Source organism: Crocodylus siamensis, chromosome 3 (genome assembly GCF_052110815.1).
Source record: "Crocodylus siamensis isolate JL-2025a chromosome 3, ASM5211081v1, whole genome shotgun sequence".
In the NCBI taxonomy this organism is placed as follows: domain Eukaryota; kingdom Metazoa; phylum Chordata; order Crocodylia; family Crocodylidae; genus Crocodylus; species Crocodylus siamensis.
The window spans coordinates 232,623,263-232,646,749 of NC_143397.1; the positions used below are offsets into that span (position 1 = coordinate 232,623,263).

A 23,487-nucleotide genomic window follows, 5' to 3' on the forward strand; every position below is an offset into this window, starting at 1 on the left:
TGTATTTCTAATGAAAAATACACAAATATAATTAGACAGAGTCATATCAATCATATTAATTACTGTGTAAATCACACATTAAAGGGAAGACATGTAAAGTAAATGTTCTGAATCTCACATTCTACACCAAATCAGTCATGATAAATGGCAACTCCTCCTCCTCAGCCTGGACTGAAGATTTATGTTGTGGTGTAGCCTTTCCAATTGTTTTTCTGCCTTAGCAGATAGTTATAGCACTAGATTTGATTTTGATCTGTAACCACCAATTGCCAGATTATGAAAAACAAAATGAAAAGTGCAGAGTGCAGGCTTTCCTTTAAATCCACTATTGAGGAATCACCTTCAGCTGTGTCAAAGGATCCTAATAGAAAGGCAGTCAAAGTAGTTGGGTTCACCAGAGACCACTGTATCTAGTAATGAACAAATCAGCATTGCAGAATATTTGGACTTCTAAGGCAAACATAGGACACAATATAGGGCAAACCTCTAATATAGACCTACCCTAAAGAAACAGATGAAATATATGGACTGTCTGGAAGGACTCAAATCAAGAAAAGGGATTAGAGACAACAGGCAGAAAGAGGGAGACATTCTGGAGAAATTATATCTCCTAAAGGCTAGTTCTTATGTCTTGTTTACATAGGTAAATTAATTGCAATAGTTATTGCAGGACACGTCATGGCACTCATATTTGGAGTAATCAATTTGGCTGAAGTTCAACTAGAAAAATATATTTTTATTCTGGAATTACATGGTCCTGCAATCACATGGAAAGATAGAATAGTTATTATGCTTCATGTCCCATCTTAAGTAACTTTCACAGATTTCATAGACATTAGGGCTGGAAGGGACCTTGGAAGGTCATCGAGTCCAGCCCCCTGCCCAAAGGGCAGGAAGTCAGCTGGGGTCATAGGATCCCAGCAAGATAAGCATCCAATTTACTCTTGAAGGTGTTCAATGTAGGTGCTTGAACCACCTCCGATGGCAGGCTGTTCCAGACCTTGGGGGCTCGGACAGTAAAGAAATTTATGTCCAGCCTGAAACTGTCTTGTAGTAGTTTATGACCATTCGACCTCATCATCGCTTGGGGTGCTCTGGTGAACAAACGTTCCCCCAGATACTGATGGCCACCCCTGATAAACTTATAGGTGGCCATCAGATCACCCCTGAGCCTGCATTTTTCCAAGCTAAAGAGCCCATGGCTCTCAGCCTTCCTGTTGTTGTAAGGTGTTTTCCTGACCTCTGATCACATGCGTGGCTGTTCTCTGGACTCTGTCAAGCTTCTCCACATCCTTTTTGAATTGTGGAGCCCAAAACTGGACACGGTACTCCAGCTGCAGCCTCACCAAGGCTAAGTACAAGGGGAAAATGACATCCTGGGATTTGCTTGAGAAGCATCTATGGATGCAATCCAGTGTTTTGGTCACTTTACTAGCCGGAGCACTGCATTCCAGGCTTATGTTCATCTTGTGGTCAATGATGACCCCCAAGTCTCTTTCTTCTGTAGTGCTAGCCAGCATAGCTCTGTTAAGCCTATAAAGGTGCTGCAGGTTTTTCTTCCCAAGGTGGAGAACCTTGCATTTTTCAGTATTAAACACCATCAGGTTCTCATCTGACCATTTGCTGAGCCTGTCCATGTCAGCCTGGATCACCTGCCTGTCTTCTGGCATGGATGCTTTGCCCCAAAGTTTGGTGTCATCGGCAAACTTGGCCAGACTGCTGCTGACTCCAGTGTCCACATCATTAATGAAGATGTTGAGCAATATGTGTCCAAGGACAGAGCCTTGGGGCACCTCACTGGTCACAGGACACCATGATGAGTGACTGCCATCAATTACTATCCTCTGGGTCTGACCACGGAGCCAATTTTCCAGCCAGTGGATCATGGTGGACCCAAGGCCACAATTGGCCAGTTTTGCCAAGAGCTGATCATGGGATACCAGATCAAAGGCTTTTTTGAAGTCAAGATATATGACATCAATCTCTTCTCCCTTGTCCAGGTGATAGGTCACCTGGTCATAGAAGGAAATGAGATTGGTCAAGCAAGACCTACCTGCAACAAACCCATGCTGGATATCCCTTAGGGTGTTGGCATTGGCCAGTCCATTAAGGATGGCCTCTTTAATAAACTTTTCTAAGATTTTCCCTGGGATAGAAGCCAGGTTGATGGGCCTATAGTTAGCCAGATCCAATTTCCTCCTTTCTTGAAGATAGGCACCACATTGGCCTTCTTCCAGTCTTTGGGCACTACACCAGAGTGCCAGGAGTTTTCAAAGATCCATGCCAGAGGCTGGGCTATGATGCTTACCAGCTCCTTGAGTACCCTGGGGTGTAAATTGTCAGGGCCAGTTGACTTGAAGGTATCCAGCTTCTCAAGGTGTTCTTTCACGAGGTCAGCATTAATGAAGGGCAGGGGATCTCCCTCACCCAGAATTCCCTATCCCATAGTGGGCATGGACGTCCCATGGGACTGATGAAAAACCGATGCAAAATACCCATTTAATAGGTTGGCTTTTTCCTGGGTGTCAGTTGTCAGTTGCCCCATCTGGTTCAGCAGGGCTCCAATGTTGCCCTTGCTTTTCCTTTGGCTCCCCCCATATCTGAAAAAGGACTTTTTATTGTCCTTGATGCTTGAAGCTAGTTGGAGTTCAGTTGCAGCCTTGGCTTTCCGGGTTTGCTCCCTGCAGGACCGGACCCATGCAGAATAATCCTCCTTGGAGGTGAATCCCATCCTCCATCCTTTGTAGGCCTTTCTTTTTAGCCTCAGGAGGTCTATTAGGTCCCTGGAGAGCCACGGGGGCTGTTGTGCCCTCTTGCTGCCTTTCCTCCGAGATGGAAAAGACTTAGCTTGTGCACTGAGGATCACTCCCTTGAGGAGCAACCACTCTTCTTGAACTCCCCTCTCCCTTGGGTCATGGTCCTGTAGGGCCTCACTGTTAAGCGTCCTGAGCTTGTCAACATTGGCTTTCCTGAAGTCAAGGACTTCCGTATTGCTGACTGCCTTGCCAGCTTTACAGCAGATGGTGAAGGTGATCAGCTCGTGGTCGCTGTCACCCAGCTTCCCATCAATCACTAGGTCACCTATTAGGTCATCCCCAGTAGCCAATACCAGGTCGAGCAGCATTTTGCCTCTCGTTGGTCCATAAACTTCTTGAATCAGGTAGAGGTCATCCACGCATGAGAGGAAGCTTTGCAACCACTTGGATTTTGCTGAGTGATCCTCCCACGAGATGCCTGGGTAATTGAAGTCACCCATGACGACCATGGTCCTGGAGCATGCGGCCTCAGGCAGTTCCCAGGTGAACTCCTGGTCAAGCTCAGGACTTTGTGTGGGAGGTCTGTATTAGACTTCTACTGTTGTGTCCCCTGTGCCATGTTCCCCATAGATTTTAACCCAGAGGGTCTCCAGTTGTCCACCCTGGTCACCAATATCAGCTTGCAGGGACACGTAGATTTCCTTAACATAGAGAGCTACACCCTCACCCCTTTTATCTACACGATCCCTCCTGTACTGGGTATAGCCATCTATACCTGTGATCCAGTCATGGGTGGAGTCCCACCAGGTCTCTGTTATCCCTATGACATCATAATTATTTGCATTGATCAGGAGGACGAGCTCCTCCTGCTTATTCCCCAAGCTCCTGGCATTTGCGTACAGGCAGGCAAGTGTCCCCTTGTGGGCTCTTGCCTTGCCCACAGATTGTACCAGGCCTGGGGCAGGGGCAACTTTCTTTGAAGTTCCTCCTATTTTCCTTTTTCAGTGGCATTACTGAAATCAGTAGAGCATTAAAATCAATTTCAAATAAAGACAAGTTTAAGCTTCCAGGAAGAGAGATGTTTAAAATTACCACAAGAATGTTGGTACTACTGTCTATGTTTAAAATTGTTCACAAATTAAAATTTAGGTATAGCCCATTATTGAGACCAGAATAAGGAACCCCACATAGGAAGCAGTTGCTTTATATAAGCATGGCATGGAAGGGCTTTCCCCCCATGTTACTCACTATATCTGGGACATACTTTTAATGCTCCACAACTTTATCATCCCACACAACAGGATGGGAGTCCTAGGTTTTAACCAAAGGCAGGACTGCTTATGAATTTTACATGTATTAATTAAAAAAAAGAAATAAACCTGGCAGCAGAGCCTGAACCTCAGGCCTGAATTAGGGCTGCAAGGGAGACAGCTGCATCAAAACAGGTTCTTCTGAGGGAGATACAAATAGAGAAACAACTATATTTTAGAGAAACTACCATGTCTCATCGTTTTAAAAATATGAACAAAGGAGGAAAAGGTAACCTTCCTGACCTAGACAGGTAGAGAAGCTCCTCATGCTGACACTCCTGTATGCATTTGGGACATAAAGAATAGACTGGCTACACTTTGCCTACGATAAGCTCTCCCTCATTTCTCCCACTCCCAAGTGCTGGCTTCCATATGCCCATATAACCGAGCTCTTCTTTACTACACTACTGACATAGGGAGAGAATTTCTACTCTTTAGACCTTGTATAAGAACTAGACCTTGTATAGGACTTTGCAATTTTGCCACTTGAGTTTTTGGTTTTTTTTTAATTTGGACGTCATTTACAGATAGCATTGCAACTGTCATACTGTAAAATAAAGAACTAAAAATCTTCATGTAGGTAAGTTAGCTAATTTATTAAGGTCTCAAATTTGTCTATTTTATACCCAATAGTCCTACATAAATGAAAGTAATAGTTAATAAAATAGCAAAATAATTTGTCCTAATGCAAAAATGAAACGATTTTTGAATAAGCTAAAAAGTAACTGTTGAAGAATTGTTTTTGAACATGTTAATTGACTAAGAACTGCTTTTTATTTTCCCTTTTGTTTTATTATATTATTATCCAACTCAAACAAGAATAAATTTAATTTTTGCTATTGTAGTCATATGGACCTTTCATTCAGTAGTGTCAGTTCTAAGTGCTGATCTGTACAGACATTTGGGAGGTTTGATTAAGCAAAACCTGGCTGGTCTGGTCTAACTTACCTCACTTGAGGAGGTGAAAAAAGACTGGTAACAGCTTAGCCTGATCTAATGAAGGTCTGTACATGTTGAAGCTCAGCCCCAACCTCAGCCCCAGCCTTGCACATTTCCTATACACCCCTGGGGCTATTTTTAGCTCTGCAACTTCCATATCCACAGATAAACAAGACTATCCTTGGGGATCCACCAATCTCCCCCCCTTCACTGAGCTCCCACCCCCACAATCCTGCCACACCCTGTCTCACTAACCCCCCATGGACCTCACCCAATCCACCCACTTTTCTCCCCACCCTGATATACTTAGATTGCATTCCCAGTGCAGCTTTCAGCACAAGCAAACTTCTACCCAAGTAAGACCTGATCTCTGAACACACAGCTTAAAACAATGCATTTAATAGTAGATCTGGTCCTCCAAAAATTTTTGCATACCCTTGTGATAAAGGAGGCTAGATGAATTGGATTCTCACCAGCCTGCAGTTTTGATGGGGAGCATCTGGCGGGGCTCAGTGTGGGTAGGCTTTATAAATATCTCCTGCAGTAGATGCCCTTTCACTCCAGGGGAAGATTGTAGTTTCTGAGCAGGTCACAGAAACTGCCTCCCGATTGGAATCCCCAAGAAAATTGGGTGACTGTTTTCCCCAGGTTAAGACTATAGCTTTGTTGCAAGTGTGGCTGACTGAGCCTGAGGAGAATGAATGAGAGAGAGTTGTGGAGAGAGAGCCCCAGGGTGAATCAAGAAAAAGTCCCAGAGCAGTCAGAGTAATGTCTGGGGGAGGAGAGAGGGAACTGGAATGGGAGAAGAAAGACTGTCTGTTCTGAAGCAGCGCCTACAGTGCTTTTGGAGACAATTGGCACTTTGATAATTCCCTTCTTTAAAGAAGAAAACACTCTCCCTCCTTTCCAAGAGCTGGCCAGAAAAGGAGATCCCAAGGTTGGGGTGCTCTGGATCACTAGGGAAGCCAGGGACTGAGAGAAGCTTGGGTTTCAAAGCCAGGGTCTTCCCTGCAAGGAGGTCCTGTCAAGGAGAGGTAGACCAAATAAGGCTGCTTCTTTAGGCAGTCCCAAGGAGGAGTTTTCCCCTTCCCCTTTGAAAAGGGGCAGGGTGGTCCTTTTCCTTTTTCCTTACAACCAGTAAAAACCATTTTACTAACATCTGCACATACCTTTAGAAGGGGACTCAAAAGTGGGTAAGTGGTCTCACTTGGGCATAACAAAATGATTCAGAAAGAACTCTTCTCATTTACATTTTTGCAGTGTTTTACAAGACATAAGTCTTTTTATAATCACATTAACATTTTCTCAGTGTTATAAAAGACATCAGTCTTTTTATGAACATTCCACTCCTGAGAAATCTTGCAGTTGTTCTGGGGCAGATACACACCTCCTCTGCCAGAATTGTTTGGTACTGTATAATTCAGCCATTTCACCAGTTTCTTTAGAACAAAGATGTGATAGTTCAGAGGTAAATGAGCTCTTTGTACAACACATTTACAGGAGCCTCAAAGGGTATGTTGTAGTTAGCTAACATATCATACATTATTTAAAATTAATTACTGGCATGTAATTGTCAAGCATTATGTTCAGATGAAAAGTGCAGGTTTTGCTACTCTATTAGTTAATCTATATAAATAAAATGCAATTAAAAACTAACTCTCTGGAGGTGCTATCTTGCATCGAATGTATAATTTAAATGTTAATATTGGACCTTATCCTTAAAAGTGCAAAAAGCCAGCTATAATTTTATGACTTCACTGAAAATTGACTTCAATTGGACTTGATAGTGCCTGGCTTTTTGTAAAAGATGACACATTACACATAAATTCAGAATCACTATAAGTATGCTACTTGTTTGAAAATTAAAAACAATATACACTTAGCTTCTAGATATAATTTGGCAGGAAAAAAGACTCACTTCCTAAACCAGAACACAACTTTTGAAAAACTGGAAGAAAAACATAAATTATAAGAAGCAGACCTGCCTATTAAAAGATCAATGTGCAACCTGGGAAGTGGGAATCTCATATGCAAATTTCAGGCAACACAGCATGCTTATAATCTTGAAACGTTTCTATGGATACGTGATCAGAAAATAGTCATGCAAAGCAATGGGGGATTGTAGATAAGACAAAAGGCTGCCTGATTCTTATTTTCTTAGTAGATTTGGGACTGGTTTAAATAGAAGATTGATCTACAGTGGTAGTACTTAATAGTTTTAATATAAACTCACCTGCAACTCTTTTGCTACACACAGATAAATGATATGATGACATGAAAGCATTGTTTTTTAAAATAATATATACATGTTAAAAATGACAACCTACCTTAAGAACATCTCCTTGTGCTAAGTGAAATGTTCGGGCTGAAATATTGATTCCTTTCCCTGCTTGTACCTGAATACTATAAATGCATTCATGGTTGTTTTCATAGTTGAGTGGATAATTGGGAGACAGCAATATTCCTTCATTATTTGTCGTGGAGGCTCCACATTCAGCTGAAAATAAAACAAAAAGTTGAGACATAGCTTAACATAAAATATAAATATTGTAAGCAATGGTAAGAATGGGAATGTAAATGTTATTTAAAAAAAAATTGCATTTTTCCTATATTCAGTTGAGTTCTACTGTAGATTCATGCCAGTGCAACATTTATTTAATTTTTCTAAATGAATACTCACAGTAATTTAAATATGAGTAAATCAATAAATGATTTAAGAATAAATAATACAGGTCATTGCAATGAGTTATTGGAATATGTAAGCAAGCCCAAATTTGTAGGAGTTCTTTTAATTCCTGCCCCCAATTGCTTAAAACAAAAAACAAAAACTAAAATAAAATAGTACTACTATGAAAGTTATATGGAAGACCTACATGAAAGTAACAAAAAAATACATATTTTCTAAGGATGAATTAATAAAAACAAACATGATAGGTAGATGGTATGAATTATGGTGGAAATAAAGTGCTCTAAATATACCTAGACAGAAGAAGAAAACTAAATAATCAAAAAGTGAAAAGAAAAAAAAGGAAAAAAACTAATTCCCACACAAAATCTACAGTAATATGAATTTAAAGTTCAGTGTATCAAATAATAGAGGACATAATGCAATCCAATAATACTAATTATGGTAAGGAAATAGATGGTTAAGGTTAAGCATAAAATAAATCCAGACCTCCAAATTCCCAAAATTATGGGGATTAGAGTGAAGGCATCCAAGAACCATAATTTTGTAGTGATTTTAAAGTGATAATCTGCATTTATAATGTATTTGTAATTAAGACATTTTGAAGATGTTGTGCCAAAATACATTAAATTGCTATTTAAAGAAATGTACCTCTCTTCCCCCTCCACACCCAACCATGGTTACTATATGCTAAAGATGACTGTATCTATAAGCTTTCCATACATTTGAAATTTTGAAGTGATTTTAAATTTAACCTGAGACTAAATATCCTTTGTTTATAATACTTGCCTCTGGAATAAGTGCACCCCTAAAATGTATTTTATGCAAATATCTAATTCTAATATGTAAAAAAAAAGAAAAGAAAAAAAGAAAAAGAAAAATGTTTAGGTCTTGTCCACACATGCAAACATGTGTTCTTACAGCATCTGAAATAGAAGTGATGTAAATTTGAGCCGGGGCTTTTTGTCTCAGTGCACATGCTTGGACATGCACTTTGTTGTGGAGAAAATTGTGCCGCTTGAGGCAAAAAAACCTTACCTGGATCTTCCCAGATCTGGAGCCAGAGGGAACTAGTACAATAAGCTGCCCTCCCATCAGTACAAAAAACTGCCCCCTTTCTGCCCTTTCTTGAAGGCTGCTGCTGTTGCTGTTGCAGCCACGCCCCAAGGGGGGGGTCCTCTGCTGCATGCAGTGCCCTACTCAGGGAGGGGCCCACTGCACTGTACTGCACCCCAGCACCGTATCCCACATTCTGTACCCCTGTTTCAGCCTGCTGCCTATCCCACTGCGAAGCTGTGTTTGGGGGACTGCCTGGGGAGGGAGCCTGAGCTGCCTGTGGGCCCCTCCCCCACCATCACTGCTGGAGCCTAAAGGTACCTTGCCTGCCCTAGCTGCCTTGGCAGGCCACCTCCACTTTCACCAGAAGCATACCCTGAGTTGCTGAACTGAACAGATCATACCATCACTACTACTATTGTTGCTGCTGCTGCTTACTCTCAGGAGAGAGGGAGATTCCATGCTGCACCATCTGACACCACACCTGCACTGGATTACTTCCTAACTGACTGACTGTTCCTGCCCTCCCCCACAGCTACCTCACTGTATCTGATCCTGATTTGTCTTCTTGCCTACTGCTCTGCTACTGAGTGCCTGGCTGGAGGCCTGAGGGGCTTCTGGACAGATCTTCCACAAACAAAGCTCCTCCAAAACTCCAGCCATCTTTTTCATCTGCCTCAGTAGCCTTGCCTATGTGTTTTTACCCTTGGGTGGTAAGTCCTGTGTTCCACTTCTCCTGACCTGGTGTCTGTTGTGTGGCTGAGTAAGCCAGAGTGAGTTTCCCCATCCCTTGTGTGTGTGTGTTTTTCCCCCTCCCCACATTCTCAAAGCATAGGCCTCCTGGTATTTTTCCAAGTGGGGCTGTGGCTCAGGGAGCTTCCTTCCTACCCCCGCCATCTACCCCACAACCCCAGCCTGCCCCTACTGGATTCACCAGCTCCAAGGGTTATTTTGTTTTTCTTTATCTTCCCTGGCCTCAAGTGAAACAATGGCAAGACAGGAACCTTCTGGGGGGCAGGTGCCCCCACAGAGCTTCCTGCAGGCCCCACTATGGGGGTGGATCCCAGCCAAGCCCCCAAGAGGATGCATGTCCCTGAAGCCTCCACCCCAGAGACAGTCCAACCTCCTCTGGGGGTGGAAAAGCCTGCAACCTCTTCTGCAAGGGCAGGTAGGATTCTGGTAGGGAGTCCCATCATTGGGAACCAAAGGCAAGGACAGTGGGAAGGGTTCCTCTTCAGTCTCCTCCACAACTGGGGGTGAGAAGGGCAAGGGCCCTCCCTCCAAGCCTAGACTACTAGTGCCTGAGGAGACCAGATGCACTACACTAGTTAGCACACCCACTAAGTCTGTCCCTGGACCCTGGAGGGGTGGGGTGGGGGGAACCACAGCTGTGCACAGGCAACTGTGAAGGGACCTGAAGCCAGTGGGGGCTGGATCCTCCCCCGCTGGCCCTTCCAGCTCAGGCAGTGGGGCTCCCTTTCTAGCACTCACCCACAGGCATGAGGTGAATTGCCAACTGCCCAAGTGGGAGAATCTAAACTTTGAGACCTGGGTACAGGCCATGGTTCTGGTAGTGGGGGACCCCCAAGTTCATGGTGGCCTCCCACTTCCATTTTCTTTGCCTTGAAGGCCACTGTAAAAAAGGCAGTGGAGAGGGGCCTCGTGCTGGAGGGCAAGTACATCCCTCTCAAGCCTCTAGAAGAGCTGGGGACCAGGCTGGTCCTCAGCTCCATCCCTCCCTATATCCCCAGTTGAGCCCTGCTCCTCCAGCTCCAAACCCTGGGGACAGTTATCTCCCCAGTGGTGGCCCTTTTACTAGGGTGCCAAGACCCTGGCCTCTGCCACGTGCGCTCTTTCAGTCATGATCCAGCTCACAGTGGGAACACAGCTGGAGACTGACGGGTGCCTGGTAGTTCCTTATGAGGGGGCCCTGGTGAGGATTTTCTATACACTAGGGGATCTGCAATGCTTCCAATGCCATGCCCCAGGGCACTTGCATCATGAGTCCCCCATGGGCCAGGTGGGGAGGGCATCTGTGGGTCCCACTGGAAACAGGGTTGCCCATACCACTGGTGCCCTACCCCCCTCAGGCCCCTCTGGCACCTTAGCCACAACCATGAGCCCCCTCATGAGCTCAAGGGACCCCGCCCCCCCAGCCAAGTTTGGCGGAGTCCCAAGGAGGGCACCAGCAACCAAGGGGAAAGAGGGAGCAGCCCCCTCAACCACCACCTTCACTTGCTGGAGCCTGTCCACTGGAGGACCACCCCATGGCTGAGTGGATGCAGGTACTCTCTGGGCGTAAAGGCAAGAGGAAGGCCTGGGCACAGCTGGAGCCCTCTGATGTGGAGGACTCCTCTCCCCCTCCCAAGACCACCACATGGTGGGAAGAAGCGGTCCAGCCTCCACGGGCCTCCCCAGCTGTGCCTGACACCCCACCCCCAGGAAAGATCAAATGGATGATCCCCATGGAGGAGGTTTTGGGACTGCTGGATAGTCCTGAACAGGATCCCACAGAGGAAGCCCTTCATTCTGCTGACCACGGCCTACCCCATGAAACATGGGTGTCAAGGCTGATGCCTACCCAAAGGAAGGGTTGGCAGCAGAGCCTCCTCCCCCTGAACAGGGGGATATAGAGGCCCTGGGGATCACCCCAGTGAGTCCTGAAGGAGGAGGTCCCCTTTGTCAATATCCTGAGGTAGACACTGGAGACACCCCAGTGCCTGGTGGGTCTCTTCCCTCCCCTTCTCAGGAAAACCTCACCTCCAGCCTGCCCCATAATCCTGCACCAGAGAGGATCACAGCAGGGTCCCCTAATCAATGAACCCATCTCATTGGGGACCCCCCAGGTCTCCAGCTCTTACCCCATCATCTTGTAAAGGAGCCCCACTCCCACCTTACCCCCACCCCTGTCCCAGGGGGCTGCAGAGCTCTCCTAATCCCAACCAGAGTCTGGGGTCTTAGCAGAACCAGGGGTTCAGATGGTGCCTAAAGAGCCCTCTGAGCCCCAGGAATCAGAAGGCTCCATGGAGCCTGCAGACCTCTTGGTCCCAATGGTCTCCAGGGATGAAATACTTGCATTTCTTGACTGTGACTACACCCACTGCTCTGCCAGCAAGTTAGCCTTGATCCACTGGGGAGATTTTGACAGCATCCCCACCACTCCAAGGGCACTGGCCAGGGAAGGCAAGGGGGCCCAAAGGTGCAATTCTTGGATCTATAGATGGGCCCCCAGTTTCATAGATGCCCTCTATACATATGGGAGGGTGCTACACAAACCAGCAGGCCCCACACTGGGCGTTGAGATTCATGAGCCACCTACTGAACCATCTACTCCACCCCCTACAGCCATGAGGTCATTTAAGATTATGACCCTCAATGTTCACGGCTGCAGGAAGGGTCTCTGGAGGTGCTGAGTGCTCTCCTTCCTACAGGAGGGAGGATACCCCATAGTATTCTTGCAGAAGACTCTGACCACTCCAGTCAATTAACCAAATTGGTGGCTGGAGTGCGGAGGCAGGGTCTTTTTTAGTTCCCTTTCAGCCACCTCATGGGGTGGCCACCCTGTTCTCCCCAAGCCTGCAGCTGGGGAGGTTCTTCAGGATGTTGAGGTGATGCTGGGCTGCCTGCTACACCTCCAGATCCAGGTGCAGGGACTGGTCCTGAACCTTTGTATGCCCCTGGAAAGGGCCCAGAATTGGATTTCTTCCACCAGGCAGCCACATAGATCAACACCCACAACCCTCACAAGTGCCTGGTCCTTGGCAGGGACTTTAATGTCACCCTAGATGCATGAGATATGTTCAGGCAAGAAGCAGAACCAGGCCACCTTGGGTGTCCTTGGGAAGATCCTGATGGACTACTCCCTGGTGGATGTCTGACATGCCTGTCACCCTACTAACACCCTTGCCTTCACCTATGTGAGGGTGGGGAAGAAGCAGGCATGCCACTCCCAGTTAGACTGAGTTTATATCTCTTTGCTGGGGCCCACTTCTCTGGTATCTGGCCAGTCCCTTTCAGCGATCACCACCTTGTCTGGGCCCAGGCCACAGCTCCTTTGGGAGATGGATCATGGCTCCCACTTCTTCTATGCCCTGGAGAGGAGGTGGGGGGATAAGAAATACATCACCTGCCTTCTGGAGGATGACGGCACACCCTCATGGATCCAGGCACATGGGTGTTCTATGATAAGCTCTTCTCCCTGGATCTGAATAATGCCAAAGCCTGTCAGACCCTGTGGGAAGGACTCCCACAGGTCAGCATAGGTGACTAGGACCAGATGGAAGCTCCTCTCACTCTGGCTGAGTTTTCAGCTACCCTCCACCTGATGCCTGGCAACAAGGTGCTGGGCATCAACAGGTTGACCTCGGAGTTCTACTGACTGGGCTTTGTGGGATATCCTCGGCCTGGGCCTTGGCACAGTTTGGGCTGAATCTGAGGGAAGTGGGGAACTCCCTGTTGTGCCAGATGGCCATGCTGACCCTCCTGCTGAAGAAGGGGGAATCACCTCAACCTAAGGAATTGGAATCTCGTGCCCCTGTTCTTCACAGATTACAAAGTGGAAGTGAAAGCCATCTCACTGTCCCTGCGGTCCATACTGATGGATGTAATCTATCCTGACCAGATGTACACAGTGCCCAGATATTCCATCTTTGACAGCCTGTACCTGGTTCAGGACCTCCTGGAGCTAGCATGCTGAGAGGGCCTATCTTTCATCCTCCAGGAGAAGGTATTTGACAGAGTGGATCACATACCTCATAGGCATGCTGTGAGCATTTGGCTTTGGGCCCCGCTTCATGCGGACTCTCCAGGTACTGTACACCTCTGCAGACTGTCTGGTCAAGCTCAACAGTACCCTGACAGAGCCCATCCCATTCAGGAAAGGGGTGCATCAAGGCTGCCTGCTGTCAGGCTAGCTGTTTGCCTTGGCCCTGGAGCCTTTCCTCTTTTTCCTGTGGAAGCAGGTGCTGGGTTTGCTCCAGGAGCTGGTGGTATAGCTTGACCTGTCAGTGTATGCTGATGATGTATTTCTTATGATCCAGGACTCAGGTGACTTGGCTCAGGTGGAGGCCTGCGAGGCATTATACTGAGAAGCCTCCTCTGCCCAAGTCAACTGGGTCAAGAGCTTTGGCCTGGCAGTGGGTGAGGGGTGACAGGTGGGATCACTTCCACCCATGTTCCATGGGATCCACTGGGGCATGGGCTCACTGCTCTACTTAGGGGTCTACCTGTCCACCAGAGACCCCTCCCCACTGGAGAACTGGCACCAGCTGGAGGCAAGGGTGGTGGAGCAGCTCTGGCCATGGGCAAGGCTCCTGGGATGTCTCTCTCAGCTGGCCCTGCCTATGCTCTGGCATCACTTACACACCTTGCCTGTGCCCCCTGTGGTCCTGGCAGGGCCCCAGAGACAGGCACTGGAGTTCTTCTGGCCAGGATGGTACTGGACCCACCTCTACATGCTCACGCACTGCACTGTCCATCATGCTACCCTCGTGTTCCACCCAGACACCAAGTAGTGGGACCTGCTTGCTGAGGGCATGTCTGGGGCACCCCAGTGGCATGGATGCTTCTGACAGCATGTCAAGACAACATTCATACCACTGTACCACTTCTGGTTTGGGACAGAACATGCACACAGATAGCAGGGAATGCTTAGCTTGGGGCTGCCTTGCACTGTATGTCCACATCTTCACAAGCGGGAATGTGCATTTTGCAGCACCTCAACACCTTTTGAGGTATGTAAAAACATTGTGACAAAAAAAAAAATGGGGCTGCACATACAGCTGCAGTATGTACCACCTGAAACTAGAGCCTCACCAGCCAGAGACATGGTCTGGCTCCTGTCTGGGCTCCAAGCAGATGAAGCACCACCACTGCTGCCCCAGGTGGCCACCAGGACCCCAGGTAAGTTTTCTGTCCCCAGCCTACTGTACTCCACCTGGGACAATTTGCTATGAATCAGAGTGTTCATGGAGGGGCATGCTCAGGGACAACTAGCAGTGGCACAATTACATGCCACTGCTATTTGTCCCAGGGGAAATACACATTCCTCCTTGTGGGGATGTGCCTGATAGGTATAGTTTGTATATGCAGTTCTTATTTGTTTACCTCTCAGCATCCAGTGTTCAGGAAACCTATGAATCAAATTTGGGATTGTGAATCCTATAAGATGGCAAAGTTAGACCCTGGAAAAATGATCCTGTTTCTTCTGTGAATCAGATCCTAAGATATTTTTCTACTTTAAATTAAAAAGAATTGTTAATGTAAATGATTGATGTAAGTGATATTGCATTCTGCCTGCAGAAATTCACTGTGCAAATTTAACTGGATATTCAACTACTCTTCATTTCCTTGAAAACAATATCCCCATGGTGCTAGGAATTTTTGCATATATGTGAATGTGATACAGTGTAACCTTGTAAATCTAGTGTGTTCGGGACAGCACTTGCCAGAAATTTGAAAATGATGGATTTTTTTAAACCTGTGTGGCAGCCGGTTGCAGAAAAGGGGCAGAGGAACAGGTAGTGGTGGCCAGTCCCAGAGCAGTGGGGAAAGTGCCAGACTTTTGATAATTCTGGATTTTTGGTATCCAGATTTATGAGGTTATACTGTAGTTACTCTGTTTTCACTTGTATGCAGATGACATGTCCTTTCCTCCTTCCTCTATTCCAGAAAGTCCAAACAATTACTTATATACTCAGAAAAAAAAAATAAATCAATGCTTGAATTAAAGAAGCACTTGAATGAGATCAAAGTGGCTGAATTACAATCCATATACAATAGAAAGGAACATGGAAGGAAGCTGGTGGTTTGAAACAGACACAATTTAGGCCTTATCTACAGTTTGAATTTGTCACTGGGAACCTTCTCCTAATGAGTTAAACATTATTTTGTTCAGCCTGTTAATTTGTAAGCAGTATGGTCCTTGCTTCTATTACTGAGTTTTGTACTCCCTTTTTGTAAGAATTTTTCAGTTCAGTTGTATTCACATTAATAGTAGTTCATAAATGTCCAGTAGGTAACAATATGTACATTCAACCTTTTTTAATTACTGGTATTATTATTCTTTTGTCACCATCACTGATATAGACATTAATAAAATTATGATGGCCCTTCTGACCAATATATTTGGTTACTTAGATGACTCAGATACTACAATTATTAAAAATGTGGAGCCCTAATGAAATTGCTATGTAGCTGAGATCCAGACATCCAGGCATGTGCAGTTTGTGTCTCTCCAAACTTCTTTGTGGTGCCACAAACTGCACGTGCTATACAATAAACCATTCATGGCACTGCTAATTTGCAGCACTGGGGCAAAATTTGCTTCTGGGATTTCCTGGTAGCAAAATAAATAAAAAAATTAAAGAGGTAAAAAGTAGTGCAAAGCACACCAAAGTGGTGCGTGCTGGGACAAATGCAGACACAGAGGAACAGGCAGCCCTGGGCTTCCTGCTCTACCATCTCAAGACACACTCTTCCCCAGTCAGCTGCTTTGTGGCTGGATGGGGCGCAGGGTGCCACAGCATGGAGGCTCCATGCCCCAGTCTGCCTACTCTCCCATCTTGAAGCATGCTGTGCCCCAGCCACTCAGGGAGTGGCTGTTTGGGGTGCAGCGTGCCTTAACGCAGGGGCTCCACAGTGTGTGGAGATGTCTTCACATGCTGTTCTGCAGTTGGCTGCATCACATGGTCCCTCAGCATGGAGACTGCCTGCTGGCTAAACCCGCACTTAGGAACCCTATGGCCCCCATGCCACGCCACGCCACGCCACGCCACGCCACCCCCACCCTCCCTGGCACCACATGGAGCAGCGGGATGTGTCCTGCTGCAAAGCACATGAGCAGGGGCATGCACAGCAACAAAAGGTAATGTCACACATTTTTGCTGCTAATATTTGTGCTGCTCCTAATGTACACCCCTGTTCATATGGACATTGCCATAGGGTGCTTTTCATCAATTCTCTAAAGTGTTGGCTGGTTTGCCTCTATTTGTTTCTAAAATAAATCTCAATGAGTTGAAGTATTATTCCTTACTACATTCATCATCATTGTCTAAGAAAATACAGCTCTCCCTTTATTTCCCATGGTGTAGTGGCTGATGTGCTTCTCTAAGTGTCCTTATATTTGAAATCTGAAAATGAATACACATGTTCTTGGGTATATATTCACAAGTTAAACCTGCCTGGAAGTGAATTTTATGGGTTTATAGTTTTAAAGTTGTGTAAACATCTATAATACTGATAGTCTCCCTTGGGTTAATTATATTCTGTATAGATGCTGGGATAAATTATATTTTATAAGGGAGCAAATAAATAGTGACATGATTTCATGTATAACATTATCATTAAAATACATTAAATTATTTTCTTATTTTCTACCTGTTGGATACTAAAGGTGAGAGCTTCAATTAATGGAAATTGCCAGAACTGCATATAATACTTTACGCACACTGATGATTTATCCCAAACACTGATTCTCCTAGCTGGCAACCACTTATTTCAGCTACTGCTTTCATTTATTGATGGAAAATTACCTTTCACTGATGTTTACCTTCTGAGAATTAGAAGACAAGTGCTCATTTAGACGTTAAAACTTTGTGCATGGACTAGTTCCTTTTAACACCCCAATGACAGCTTATGCATCAAAACCAGTGGTTTTTATAAGCCTGAGAAGTCACTTCACTGTTAGCCTAAGTAAGTTTTGAAGATTTAGATACAAATATGTATGCATATAAACATATGTGCATACATGTAAATAGATGTATGCACATCTGCATTATGCACACTTATGCAGGATTCTGCATGGATACAGTCCAAATATGCATTACATTTTTTCCATGTGGCACTATTTGTATTTTTTTTTCTTTTGAACCACAATTTGTTTTGATATTGTGATTGTATCACTAGCCAGACTGTTTGATAGTATCTCAGGGTATTATAATATGATGATACATTAAATCACTAAGAAAAGAGCTGTTAGAACTTGATCAAATATAATTTCTAGAAACCTTTAAAAGCTTTCCATATTGTGCTGTAAGTCAAATCAGGTTGTAACCCGGGCGGTACTCCAAGAGGTACCCCCTCTCCAACTGAAGGGATTAAAGCAGGTGCACAAGCGCTGTGGGAGGTGTAAGGGCTCTCCTCCCCCTATAGAGCAGAGACCACCAATGGGGACTTAACCATATACCTTTTAATATTGGAGACATAACAGGCATAAACCAGAGGGTATAGTGGGAACTACAATGACCCAGGGGGGCAGGATTCAACAAAGGTTAGATACTTACAATCATTGATAAAAACCAGGGTTAACAAAATATACAACACAAACAGCAGAACAAATAATACGGGTTTGTTGAAATATAAAAAGGCACAAAATGCAAAATGTCAAATGACAAAGAAATATAGGGCCTTAGTAACTGGAGGAGGAGAAATGGGGGGGAGGGCACAATGGCCCCTTTCCAGTGCAAGAAGATTTACTTCTTGTTATGTAACTCACCCAAGTCACCTCAGCTGGGACTTGACCCCAGATCACCCATGCGGTAGGCAGGAACACTGTCACACAGCCACCACTAATGACACTACTCCATCCTGCTAGGGGTCCATCCTGCTAGGGGTCTTGACCTTCCCGGAGCCCCGGCCTCAGGTCAAGCTGCCTGACCTCTGATTAGAGGAGCTGGAAGCAGAGCTGGGAACCTCTCAGGTCACTGCTCAGATCCTTCCTGGAGTGGGGGGAGCCTCTCCTGCTGGCTACAGCCTTTCCAGGGGATCCTGGAGCCCAGTGCGGAGCCTCTCCTGCTGGCCACACGCTGCAATGCTGAGGGTCCCACTGCTGCCTACAGGTCCTGCTCTTTCAGGCTCTTCCGGGGCACTGCTCCTGCCCAGCTGGATCATCTCTTGTCAGCTCTGTGAAACTCCTTCCTTGTTGTCACTCCCCTGAGTCAGCCCACACTGTCCCTTTTATCCCCCTCCAGGTGACCCAAGGGGCCAATCAGGACATGGGGGGGGGGGGAGGGGGAGGGGGAGTCTCTGGGGCCTGATTAGTGCAGAAAAGGAATTCCAAGTCCTCCAATCATCTTTTACCCCTTGAAAGTCCCTGGGCCAAATCATTACCAGATTGGTGAGGAAAAGGAATCCCAAGTCTTCCAATCATCTTTTGCCCTTTCAAGACCCTTTGGCTAGGTCACTGCCAGCTATCCCGTCACATCCTCCCCCACGGAACCCTTCACCATCCCCAGTGAAGCAGAGGCGTCATCCTGGGGGATTACTGGACCCAAGGGGCAGCAATGGGGACCTCCCCCAGCAGCCTGAGGCCATCGTAGATGAAGCGACAGACTGGCCAAAGTTCCCACCTTAGTCATGGGGTGCGGTCTGGGTCAGGACTCCATGAGGGCCCCGGCAGCTCAGGTTCCCTCTCACTGGAGAAGTCTGCCCCTGGCAGGTAAAGGCGTGGGGATGTTTTCTGTTTTGGTCTCTCCAGGCAGGGCCCCACAAGCAGCAGTCCCTGTCTCCCCTTCACCCCGAGGAGTGGCAGGTCCTAAGCTCGGGTGAAAGTCAGCAGGGTACCACCAGTCAGAGTCTGAGCCTTCGGGGGAGCTGCAGGTACAGCTGCTGGCTGGGTGGTGTGAGGCCTTCTTCTATGGGGAGACCTAGGCCTCTCTTCTCGTGGCTCTCTCAATAGGCAGCAGGAGGTTCTGGTGGATCACATGACTTCGACCTGGTCCAGACTCAGGGGAGATTTCGTATACTGGAAGATCTCCCAGTTGTCGCTCCACTGTATAGGGTTCAGCCCACCACTGATCAGCAATTTTGTGTCTCCTAGTTAGCCCCAGGTTTTGCAGCAGCACCTGGTCTCCTTCTTGTAACCCCTGCTCATGCACATGACCATCATAAAGCCACTTATAGCGTTGCTGGTTTCTTCCAGCAGTTTTGGCTGCCAGTCAGTACACACAATGGAGATGGTCCCGAAGCTGTTGTGCATGTTGTCCATGAGTCAAATGTTGTTGGTAGACTTGTTCTACCCCAAAGCACAAATTTATGGGTAACTGGGGCTCCCTCCCAAACATGAGTAAATACGAACTGACCCTTGTTGCATCATTGCTAGTGGGGTTGTAGGCATGCACCAGATATGCAATATGCTGGCTCCATGCAGCCTTCTGTTCCTGCTGGAGGGTACCCAGCATATTCAAGAGAGTGCGATTGAAGCGCTCAGGTTGAGGATCCCCTTGCGGGTGGTAGGGTTTAGTCCTTGATTTCTGTATGCCAGCCACTGTCAGTACTTCACGCAACAACCGACTCTCAAAATCTCGCCCTTGATCAGAGTGGATTCTTGAGGGCAGCCCAAACATGGAGAAGTACTTTTCCCACAGTACTTTGGCAACTGTTCTTGCTGTTTGATCTTGCGTAGGGAAGGCCTGGGCATATCGGGTGAAGTGGTTTGTAATGACCAGCACATTCCCCTTTCAGTGCCCCTCCCCTTCTATGGTCTTCACTGTCTCGGGGCTCCAAACACTCCTGGGGTTGCTGAGGAGTTGTTGAGACAGGGCATCAGGATCCACATTCTTTCGTCCCACTCGACAGTGCAGGCTGAAGGTGTAGTTGGCTAGTGCTGTGATCCAGCATTGGCCGGTCACATCCAACTTAGTGTTGGTGAGCACATAGGTAAGGGGATTATTGTCTGTCCACACCTGGAAGGTCGTCCCATACAGAATTTCTCAGTGATGGCCCACTTGAGGGCCAGGAATTCAAGCTTATGTACCAGGTAGTGTGTTTCACTGGGTGACAATCTCCTGCTGGCAAAAGCCACTGGTCACCGGTGTCCCTCATGTTCCTGGTACAGTACAGCCCCCAGTCCTGACAGGCTAGCATCTGTGTGCAAAATAAAAGGGTGGTTAGGATCATCATATGCCAGCACAGGTGCCTGAGTCAACTGCCGGATCACCTCCTGAAAGGCATCTTCATGGTGTGAGTCCCACTGGGGACCAAAAAGCTCTGTAGGGCTTCGTGTCACAGAAAGCCCATTTAAGCCATTGTTTTGTCCCTTCTTGCAGGGAGGCTTTCCCACATGGTGTCCATGAGTTAGGGCATTTAAAGATGTGGTTATTGTAGCATAGTCTTTAACAAATCGCCAATAGAAACCCAAAAATCCCAGGAACCTTTTCAATTCCCTAAAGTTCTTGGGTCGAGGCCAGGTGGTCACAGCACTTACTTTCTTTGGATCAGTGCTGACCCCTTCCTGTGATACAATATGTCCTATGTACTTCACAGAGGCCTGGCAGAACTTACATTTACCAATGGTCAACTTAAGTCCAGCAGTTTCCAGCCGATCAAGTACCCAGAGTAGCTGTTCTTCATGTTCTTCCAGGGTCTTTCCAAAAACAACAATATCATCTAAATAAACCAGTACTTGGGTCATATGCATATCCCCAACCACCTTCTCCATTAGTCACTGGAAGGTGGCAAGAGCCTTGGATATCCCTTGGGGCATTTGTTCAAACTGATAGAATCCCAAGGAGCAAATAAAAGCAGTCTTCTCTTTGTTCTCTTCCCACAGAGGTATCTGGTAGTAGCCACTTCAGAGGCCTAGTACTGAAAACCATTTGCCCCCTGGGCAGGGGGCTGGACTCAATGATCTCCCGAGGTCCCTTCCAGCCCTGATGTCTATGAAATCTATGAAACACTCCAAAGCCTCCTGCACCTGCGGGACAGTGTATTGATCAGTGATGGGCCGGGTGTTCAAAGTCCAGTAATCAATACACATATGGAGTTGGTTGTTCTTCTTCTGCACAATCAGAGTGGGAGAGGCATAAGGGCTCTTAGATTCTGTGATGATGCAGTGGTCCATGAGCTCCTGCAGATGACGTCTTATTTCCCCCATCTCAGGGAAGGGAATGTGCCGAGACTTTTCACAAAAGGGTCGTGGGTTGCTCAGATGAATGTGATGCTCCACCCCCTTAGCCTCCCCCACATCCCAGTCATGCAGGGAGAAAACAAGGGCTTAAGCCCTGAGTTTGTCCCTGAGCTGAGCTGAGCTTTACAGGCTTCAGGCATTGGAGATTTCCCAAAAAAGAACCTCGAAGGGTCAATTGGAGGGGGGTTTCCCTCCTACTCAGGATTCACTACTTCAGCTTCCTTTATCAAGGCCACCTTCTGTCCCGGGTGGACCACAATATCTTTCAAGGTTGGGTTAACCACTGTAGCCGGGTCTTGGTTGAGCCCTTTTGTCTTGATCACACCATCAGGGACCCTTAGCACACCTGGTCTCTCTTTCTTGGTGGGGGTCTCCACCACCAGCAGCTTATTAATTTCATCCCTCTCAATCCAATTGCATACAGTAGACAAAGCCCATTGGCCCTATGCAGGGACTCACTGGGGCTTTGCTCCAGAGAAATGCAGGGTCCCCACAACCTCAGGGTGACCCATCTCTCTATGCTCCCATCGGTCAGACACCTTTGAGCACAAAGCATGCATTGTTAACCATTGTTGGTAATCTGGGCCAGCCTGTTGTTTACAGTAGTGAGCAAGAACCTGGAAAAGGCTGGAGTTGGTCCCTACAATGACAGTGACCCCTTTCATCCATCCCGGATCAGGGAACACTAGAGTGATGGTTGACACTTCTTCCACCCCAGCTATTTCAGCAGGTAGTTAACCTCATATTCACATAACCACTGTAAGGATACTGTTCCTGGCTTAAGCCAGAACATCCCAACCCTGTAAGGGGAAGCAAAGGCAGGTGTCTCAAATGTTCCTCATAGAAGGATTCAAATAGGATGGTAACCTGGGACCAGCTGTCTAGAATGGCCCAGCATGAGTGACCATTCACCATCATAGGGACCTCTGCACGGGGTCCCACTAGCCTCTTTGGCAATGAATTTACTGAGGGTAATGTGCAAGAGTCTGTCTGGGTCCAAAGCAGAGCTGACTCCACTGCTCTGCCCCTTCCCTGTTTCTGCTGCCCAGCACCCTTTTAACCTTTCAAATACCAATTCAGGGTTCTCAGGCTGGGTGCACTCCCAAGCCATGTGCCCTGGCTCCCCACATCTATAGCAGAACCCCAGGGCCCTAGAGTGGGTATGGGGCCGAGGTCCTCCCGAGGCACAAGGACAGGGTGAGGGCTGACCCATGGGGAGGTTCTGGACACAGAAGCTGCTAGTGTTGGAGCCACAGGCTCCTCCTCCACTCCCAACAAGATGTCCTCATGGGGATCCACCATTAGCTCCCAAGACATGAGTCCTCTCTGGGGGGAAACTTTTTCTGAGACCCATATAATCTCTCAGAGTCTGGATAGCTCTTCCTCTTCATGAATCTCTCGGAGGAGGTGACTGAAATCAGGTGGGCTGCTCTTGCTCCCTGCTAAGTTGAAGTTTCGGAGTAAGTCCAAGCTATACTGTGCCCCAATACAAATTTGCTGGAGCCATATCTGATTGGCATCAGTGATACTAAGTGCTCCTTGGGTCACCAGGCATTGTAGCATGGGCTCTAAGTGAAGGAGATATGCTGAAACAGTCTTGCCCTTGTGCTGGAAAGTTCCCAGGAATTCGTAGTATGCCCTCCCACTCCCTGTGGGTTGGCCAAATGCATCCTGAAGGACCTGCAAACATTGCTAGGTGGTGATAGCAGGGTTCCAGAGTTTGACAGTACTCACAACCCCAAAGGCAGGCTCCCAGAGGACCTCCAGCAGACAGCGTCGCTTATCCTCATCAGGTATTTGCCAAGTCAGTAAAGCCTCTTGAGTATGGGAGAGCCA

The 23,487-nt window shown here is 47.0% G+C and overlaps 1 protein-coding gene across 4 annotated transcripts in view; it reads right to left on the reverse strand.

The window, feature by feature from the left end:
• Positions 1 to 23,487, reverse strand: part of CSMD3 (CUB and Sushi multiple domains 3) — a 1,311,906-nt gene that overhangs the window by 413,623 nt on the left and 874,796 nt on the right. For all 4 annotated transcript variants that reach the window (XM_090040525.1, XM_090040524.1, XM_090040523.1 and 1 more), the window contains one exon: positions 7,333 to 7,502. In XM_090040525.1, the coding sequence (XP_089896651.1) occupies positions 7,333 to 7,502 (170 nt within the window). The remainder of the gene's footprint in view (positions 1 to 7,332; positions 7,503 to 23,487) is intronic.